The 8985-nt window shown below is 40.4% G+C and overlaps 2 protein-coding genes and 1 long non-coding RNA gene across 4 annotated transcripts in view; all 3 read right to left on the bottom strand.

Moving 5' to 3' along the window:
* Positions 1 to 8985, bottom strand: part of LOC112080405 (equilibrative nucleoside transporter 1) — a 287889-nt gene that overhangs the window by 90602 nt on the left and 188302 nt on the right. The gene's annotated exons all lie outside the window — the stretch shown is intronic.
* Positions 4246 to 5020, bottom strand: LOC112080403 (histone H3-like). The gene has a single exon (XM_024146159.2). It carries the CDS (start codon positions 4979 to 4981, stop codon positions 4421 to 4423), a length of 561 nt encoding a protein of 186 aa, XP_024001927.1. The 5' UTR covers positions 4982 to 5020; the 3' UTR covers positions 4246 to 4420.
* Positions 6878 to 8034, bottom strand: LOC139027418 (uncharacterized). The gene is made up of 2 exons (XR_011479501.1): positions 7129 to 8034; positions 6878 to 6953 (listed from the first exon to the last, which is right to left on the bottom strand). It is a non-coding gene; the product is annotated as an uncharacterized lncRNA (long non-coding RNA).

Genomic DNA, 8985 nt, shown 5'->3' with positions numbered 1-8985 from the left:
ACAGTAGTTGAATCAGCTGTGCCTCTCCAGGGCTACAACAAAAATGGCTACTGTTGGGGGTAGGCTACTCTACCCCTGGAGGTGGGAAACACTGAATTAGTAGGATTCAACCCACTGCAGTTGCCCCTCACACGTTGACCCCCCCCCCCCTAATAGAGACAGGCCTAAAGAAGTCGAATAGAGGTCCCAAGTAGAAAGGAGAAACGAAGGTGACTCTTCCCACACGTAATAACAACAACTAACACACCACAACCTTCATGCCATAATAGAGACACCGTCAAATCCAAACGGGGAAGATATAGGCGACGGGGAAACAAATACACATGGAATGCCATAAAGCCAAAGGGGCCTATAATGTCACCACATCAGTCATTTTGCTATTGAAGGGCATGTAATATAACATCAATCTTTTTTGTTCTTCCCTACACAGGATCCGGCCTGACAGTCAGGGAGCCAAGAGGACCTGAGGTGCCGATGGGAAGGGTGGTGATACCTCTGTAAGGTGAAACAGCAGTAAAAAATTCCTCAGACACCCACCCAATGAAGGGATAGTGTTCCTATGCATACAGAGGTGATAGGGATGTGCAAATATTGTATTGTACTTGTCTTCACAAACCAATAACAAAGCGTCTTATTATGGAATGAGTGCTACGATGTGGATCATTTATAGGCCGCATAGCACTATGACCGCCAGATGGCCTCAGATGTTGCGTCAAATGACCGCCACAGAAGGAGGGCCCATCTCAACARGTCATTTCAAAAGGGACACATACTGGCAATTGATCAATCAGTGCAGTTTATTYACATCTCAAATGTGACTAGCTTTCATCTTACTACTTATTGTTGCCATAATTGTCTCTTACTTGTACTTACTGGCTGCCAGGCCTCGGTTTAGTACRTCAAGGGACAGAGGTTGCCTTTTAGGAGAAGGACTGACAAGCTTTCAACTAGGTGGGATACAGCTAGTGTCACAAAGACACTTTGTCATAGCAGGTTAGGAGAAATAGGTTAAGGTTAKAAAAAAGGGATAGGCTTACCCTAAATGTCACTTCCCGTCGTAGCTGTACTCCATGTACGCACAACCGACTTACAAGTCATCACACAGAGAGCACACTTGAAGGCGGCACCTTGCACTGTCTGGAAGACAGCGCCTGACTGAATTGGAATCCCTCAAACGGCACACTAACTGCATTCCGCTTTATGATGTCACAGTCAGGCCCTCGGAACACCGGTCCTCAACATTCTCAAACACCTTGGATACCGAAGGCAAACATTCTCCATTCACTCACATTCACAAATCAACCAGGGAGAAGGCTGCCAGGAATTGGATGGTGAAAAAAGCTCACCTCCTTCACAGAGCAACATCATAGGACTGGAGGGAACGATACTCTGTCCGAGGACGTGCTCGGGGCCTTGTGTTCAACAGCAGGTTAGACTCTGTCAATTGTTCCCTTCAACTGCTTGCATTCCCCCTATTATCAACAGCTGTGTTCCTCTATAGGTACACTGCAGATACTTCACCTGTAGAGTACAATAACAAATAACACAGGGCCTGTTCTGTTACCACACCCTATAGGCTAGGAGTTTCACTTGGACCACAGTCAATCGGTAGTAAATAGGCTGCAGCGTAACTGACGGGGACGTAAAGGGGAAATGGAAGGGGGGAGGGGACACACAGCACAGTCATGTCTAACAAGTAAGATCTAACCATGTGCCAGGATTCCACACAATACACGCAAATATAACAAAAGGGATGGAATGAAAAGACATCGATATATGGACGAGCAATGTCAGAGCGGCATAGACTAACATACCTAAGAATAGAATACTGTATATCCATATGACACGAGTCATGCAAATAGCACCGCATGATGAAAGTGACCAGTGTTCCATTAATCAAGCGCCCAGTGATTTGGAACACAAACACACACCTCACCACGTTGCAAGACAGGAATGAAGACGTGATTTAGGTCGAGATGCAATGTTGACACCTATGCTTCCTTTAGGAGCTCAAAGGAATAGGTCAACCCATATAGATAGGGAGGCGTTGACCAGAAGTCATGTTGCCAACACTGCCCTTCCATTCATTCACGCCTAGAAGGAATACATACGTCTGGCTCGTCATTCAAGCCACATAGGGAGGGATCATGGCACCACCTGCTGGATCAGAAGTGCTACTCACAATGGCACACAGAGCATTTATCCCTCAACCTGATGCAATTTGCACAAGTATGTGGTCCAAAAAAAAACACTAACTACAACAGATCATCAAATAGGCAGAGGTTCCAAAACTGCAAACACATGTTCATGTAGAGTACCTCCAAATGTAGATTGGAAGAAATGAAATATAACATGTTCTCCTAGGTCACGTGAGCATTGCATTGTGGAAAAGTATGACTTTAGAAGAGCACGTCTTGAAATGTGAAGCGTGTATTTGGAGATGACTCACAGAATAGGTTTGGTGAAAAAGTAACTGTACGTCACTGTGACTTCATTTGACTGCTCTTAAATCATATTCACTTGCACATTTTCTGCCGCTTTATCTCCTGCAGATATGGAACACAACGTTCATGTGAATGTATGTTTCTCAAGTGTCAGTACTGCTTTATTAAAAAAGGATTGCTACTTTTCTCTCTAGCCTAGTGCACTCTTTATCTGTAGGCAGCTGCCATTATATCATATAGGCTATAGGACAACTTTTTCTCCACGACTACATCTTACACCAATGCACCCCGAGAAAGGTTTTGTTGCAGTGACCAGGGAAAGTGTGTGGGAAAAAACGTGGCCGATTCTGTCTCCAATGTTGGATGAGGGCTGTACTGAACTGTGCCTATAGCATGTCACAAATCACTCCAACGGGAAATAGGTCTTGGCAAATGTCCTTTTCAGCACCACGGAGCTCCGCTATTATCTGTCTCGTGAGTGCTGAATACAGCAACGCATGCGCATGTCTGCTATCCTGATTTGGCTAAAGGTTCGCCTCCACTTTTTGCCTGTGCCACGCGTCTGACTATAGTAGATTATCCCTTTGGATTGATGCCTTTGCATTCAACGGGTTTTGTCGTTTTCCCACCTCTTTTGACCGGCGTTCTTTGTATTCGCCGGGTGTTTTATAGGCCCATCACTTTAGCTGTGTGATTTCGGCATTTAACCGGCAGCCTGTATTTAGGGCCTTTACTGCTGTCTTATCATTTTGTTCGATTGCTGAGCAAATCTTCTGCGCGTAGGTGATTTAGCTACACTGTGTAAAAATAAATAAAATAAAAAATAAAAATAAAGGATGTGTCAGCCCAACAACCACAGAAACCAACTAACAAATGACTCATTCAAGTATGCTCTACATCGGTGCACTCAACATTGACATACATTCGAAACAAAGAACACATGAAGACTAAATCCACTTCAGAAGTCGACTTCTAATCTATGCACTTCTTGAGGCAGTCAATCCTTATGAAGTCTATGCGCTGGTGATTGCAATTATGGAATTGGTCAACAAACAATAGGACTAATCATTGCAGCCGCTTGTGTCCTGTTCATAACAGCTGTTTTGCAAGCCCTTGATGATTACATCTTTTGATTCCTGCTGTCCCGATAGCTTTTCTCTTAGGGATCTCCGATGTCGTCTAAAGGAGAACAATGGGTATGTAATAGGATTAGTCAGAGATATCATTTGGGGTCAATACCTTAGTCAGTCGCATGAATTATGGGGTGCACATGTTTTTGCTTTTTTTCAACGGTCACGTGGCACAGAAATGATGGAATGGGGATTTTCCATAAGTCATTGACACAATCTAGCATGTTACATTCCAACAGCTATTGGATTCGAAAAAGCACCACGCGTACAACTTGGGCCCGAGGACCGAGTTTGGGAAACGCCGGCTCGTGAAGATCAAATACCACTACGATGTTGGCACTAGCCGCGTTTAACCACTAGATGGCCTCGTGGCTCCACGGTAAAGTTTTCCCCTCTGCACGAGTCTCTCAGCAGCACTGCAGTACGGGACTTTCATCAAAGTCTGGTGGCATGCTATGTTTTCCTAGCTACAAAGTGACCATTTTTGACACATGCATTACTTTCACTCATTACTGCTAGTGATTTTGCCCTCCTTTGAAAACTTTTTGATCTCTCTTACTCTAGGCATACATACATGTGGTCACATCACTCTCTCTTTTAGCAGATCATATCGAAGCTACAATTAGCAAGGGAAAACGTGCAATACGTCACCTTATTTAACTAGGTACGTCAGTAAGAACCAACGCTTATTTGCAATCAGGCCGGTGGTAGTACAGCCGGGAATCGAACCACGGTCTGTAAGTCGACAACATACATGGTGGGAAATGGATAAATTGTGCCTTTTTGACGGAAATATGGAGGGGCTCTTAAAAGAGCTTTGGGGGATGTTGGTAATCAACTCATCGTTTAAGCGCGCTCTCCGCGAATACGACGGGCCAGCTGGATGTCCTTGGGCATGATGGTCACCCTCTTGGCGTGGATGGCGCACAGATTGGTGTCCTCGAACAGGCCGACCAGGTAAGCCTCGCTAGCCTCCTGCAGGGCCATCACGGCGGAACTCTGGAAGCGCAGGTCGGTCTTGAAGTCCTGGGCAATTTCTCTCACCAGGCGCTGGAAGGGCAGTTTGCGGATCAGCAGCTCAGTGGACTTCTGGTAACGACGGATCTCTCGCAGAGCCAAGGTGCCGGGCCTGTAACGGTGAGGCTTCTTCACGCCGCCGGTGGCCGGGGCGCTCTTGCGCGCAGCCTTGGTGGCGAGCTGCTTCCTGGGTGCTTTGCCACCGGTGGATTTGCGAGCGGTTTGCTTGGTTCTGGCCATGGTGCTAGCTAGCTTCCTTCTTTCACAGTCAGAGTATAGCCTCCAAATGACTATGTGAAGTTTATAAAGCCGGCAGCTGCGTCTGCTGATTGGACACCATCTACGCACCACCCTGATTGGCCCGTTGCGGAGGCCTCCTCCGCCGCCCATTGGACGGGAGGCTCGGCCTCTCCCTGCCTCCCCAAAATGCAACCCCCACCCTCCCTTCCTCCCTCGCCGACGCGCTTGGCTCTTTTGTTAGGGCCGACACTTTACGCGCATTAATAGCGGCACACCGGCCCAACTCCAGAGTGCAATGCTATGGCTAACGAAGCCTAGTAGGTGTTATTGTTCATTTAACGCCTCATGTGTGCGGCCACTTGATACGGTGCCCTGTAAGTGGCATTCAAAGGACACTGCGCTTTTGATGAGCTAGGTGGTTTATTTCTGTATTTCAACATGATTTGGAGCTTGTTTTTGAAAAGTGTTTATTTCTGTATTTCAACATGATTTAGAGCTTCTTTTTGGAAAAGTGTTTATTTCTGTATTTCAATGTTGCAACTTGCTGAAAACTGTCCACAGTGTTCCTATCATCCTGATTAAACAGTACTGAAAAAAAATTCAATTACAGAGTGCATCAAACATGATTTAGAGCTTGTTTTTGAAAAGTGCTTATTTCTGCATTTCAACATGATTTGGAGCTTGTTTTTGAAAAGTGCTTATTTCTGTATTTCAACCATGAATTGAGAGCTTGTTTATTGAAAAAGTGCTTATTTTCGTTTTTCAACATGATTTAGAGCTTGTTTTTGGAAAAGTGTTTATTTTGTATTTCAATGTTGCAACTTGCTGAAAACTGTTCACAGTGTTCCTATCATCCTGATTAAACAGTACTGAAAAAAATTCACTTACAGATGCATCAAACATGATTTAGAGCTTGTTTATGGAAAAGTGTTTATTCTTGATTTCAACATGATTTGGAGCTTGTTTTTGAAAAGTGTTTATTTCTGTTTTCAACATGATTTAGAGCTTGTTTTGAAAAGTGTTTTTCTGTTTTTCAACATGATTTAGAGCTTGTTTTTGGAAAAAGTTTATTTCTGTTATTCAAGGTTGCAACTTGCTGAAAACTGTCCACAGTTTTCCTATCATCCTGATTAAACAGTACTGAAAAAAAAATTCACTTACAGAGTGCATCAAACATGATTTAGAGCTTGTTTTTGGAAAAGTGTTTATTCTGTATTTCAATGTTGCACTGGAAAACTGTTCACAGTTGTTCCATCATTGATTAAACATTACTAAATTTTTTACTTCAAGTATCAAACTGATTTAGAGCTTGTTTATGGAAAAGTGTTTATTTCTGATTCAAAATTTGAGCTGTGTATTTGGAAAAGTGTTTATTCTGTATTCAATGTTGCAACTTGCTGAAAACTGTCCACAGTGTTCCTATCATCCTGATTAAACAGTACTGAAAAAAATTTACTTACAGAGTGCATCAAACATGATTTAGAGCTTGTTTAGTGAAAAGTGTTATTTCTGTATTTCAACATGATTGAGCTTTTGAAAGGTATTTCTGTATTCAACTGATTGAGCTTGTTTTTAAAAGTGCTTATTTCTGTTTTTCAACATGATTTAGAGCTTTTTTGGAAAAGTGTTTATTTTGTATTTCAATGTTGCAACTTGCTTAAAAACTGTTCACAGTGTTCCTATCATCCTGATTAAACAGTACTGAAAAAAAATTTTACTTACAGAGTGCATCAAACATGATTTAAGCTTTTTATGGAAAAATGTTATTTCTAGACTGTTTAATCAGGATGATAGGAACACTGTGGACAGTTTTAGCAAGTTGCAACATTGAAATACAGAAATAAACACTTTTCCAAAAACAAGCTCTAAATCATGTTGAAAAACAGAATAAAGCACTTTTCAAAAACAAGCTTCAAATCATGTTGAAATACAGAAATAAGCACTTTTCAAAAACAAGCTCCAAATCATGTTGAAATACAGAAATAAACACTTTTCCATAAACAAGCTCTAAATCATGTTTGATGCACTCTGTAAGTATTTTTTCAGTACTGTTTAATCAGGATGATAGGAACACTTGTGACAGTTTTCAGCAAGTTGCAACATTGAAATACAGAAATAAACACTTTTCCAAAACAAGCTCCAAATCATGTTGAAATACAGAAATAAAACACTTTTCCATAAACAAGCTCTAAATCATGTTTGATGCACTCGAAGTGAAAATTTCAGTACTGTTTATCAGGATGATAGAACACTGTGACAGTTAGCAAGTTGCAACATTGAATACAAGAAATAAACACTTTTCCATAAAACAAGCTCTAAATCATGTTTGATGCACTCTGTAAGTGAATTTTTTTTCAGTACTGTTTAATCAGGATGATAGGAACACTGTGGACAGTTTTCAGCAAGTTGCAACATTGAAATACAGAAATAAACACTTTTCCAAAAACAAGCTCTAAATCATGTTGAAAAACAGAAATAAGCACTTTTCAAAACAAGCTTCAAATCATGTTGAAATACAGAAATAAGCACTTTCAAAAACAAGCTCCAAATCATGTTGAAATACAGAAATAAACACTTTTCCATAAACAAGCTCTAAATCATGTTTGATGCACTCTGTAAGTGATTTTTTCAGTACTGTTTAATCAGGATGATAGGAACACTGTGGACAGTTTTCAGCAAGTTGCAACATTGAAATACAGAAAATAAACACTTTTCCAAAACAAGCTCTAAATCATGTTGAAAAACAGAAATAAGCACTTTTCAAAAACAAGCTTCAAATCATGTTGAAATACAGAAATAAGCACTTTTCAAAAACAAGCTCCAAATCATGTTGAAATACAGAAATAAACACTTTTCCATAAACAAGCTCTAAATCATGTTTGATGCACTCTGTAAGTTAATTTTTTTTCAGTACTGTTTAATCAGGATGATAGGAACACTGGGACAGTTTTCAGCAAGTTGCAACATTGAAATACAGAAATAAACACTTTTTCAAAACAAAGCTCCAAATCATGTTGAAATACAGAAATAAACACTTTTCCATAAACAAGCTCTAAATCTTGTTTGATGCACTCTGTAAGTGAATTTTTTTGCAGTACTGTTTAATCTAGATGATAAGTAGACTGTCGACAATTTTCAGCAAGTTGCAACATTGAAATACAGAAATAACACTTTTCCTTAAACAAGCTCTAAATCATGTTTGATGCACTCTGGAAGTGCATTTTTTTTGCTGTACTGTTTAATCTAGATAGGAACACTGTAAACAATTTTCAGCAAGTTGCAACATAGTCGTTTTGACCACTTTCTGAGCTTTTTTGAAGAATAAAGTCTTCCATGCTAAAATCTTCCCCTGCTTCTCTGCTCTTCATAGACGAAGTCGGATTTCAATTCGGGGCTACCAATCTGTAACTATAGCCATTTTCGTAACCCATTGCTTCTATTTGAAGTGTCTGCAAATCATGTCAGCAGCAAGGCAATTCATTACTTTCCAAACAACTATCGTTTTGACCACTACACAAACAGTTAGACAAACAGAGTTTGACTTAAAATCTTCCTCTACTTCTCTGCTTCTCAAAGGCGGAAACGCTTTTTATATTGGGTCTACGGTTCTCGAGGGAGAGTGATTTAATTAATGAAAAAGTGGTTGTTTTTTTTCATTGTTGAAACTTGCTGAAAATTGTTTACAGTGTTCGTATCATCTAGTTTAAACAGTATTGCAAAAATGTTCACTTACAGAGTGCATCTAACATGATTTAGAGCTTGTTTATGGAAAAATGTTTGATGCTCTGTGTAAGTAAATTCCTTTGCAGTACTGTTTAATCTAGAAGATAGGAACAATGTGGACAATTTTCAGCAAGTTGCAACATTGAAATACAGAAATAAACACTTTTCCATAAACAAGCTCTAAATCATGATTGATCATCTCTGGAAGTGAATTTTTTTGCAGTACTGATTAATCTAGATGATAGGAACACTGTCGACAATTTTCAGCAAGTTGCAACATTGAAATACAGAAATAACACTTTTCCTTAACCTTTTGTCAATATGGGGGCGCCATTTCAACTTTGTAAAAATTCGTTCCCAAATTAAACTGCCTCGTACTCAGTTCTTGCTCTTACAATATGCATATTATTATTACTATTGGATAGAAAACA

Source organism: Salvelinus sp. IW2-2015, unplaced genomic scaffold (assembly GCF_002910315.2).
Source record: "Salvelinus sp. IW2-2015 unplaced genomic scaffold, ASM291031v2 Un_scaffold16312, whole genome shotgun sequence".
NCBI lineage: Eukaryota > Metazoa > Chordata > Actinopteri > Salmoniformes > Salmonidae > Salvelinus > Salvelinus sp. IW2-2015.
This window is presented reverse-complemented; position numbering and strand designations above follow the sequence as displayed.

Bases quoted from the DNA above. Each gene is read 5' to 3' on its own strand.
- LOC112080403 (XM_024146159.2), bottom strand. From the start codon at position 4,981: ATGGGCGGCGGAGGAGGCCTCCGCAACGGGCCAATCAGGGTGGTGCGT.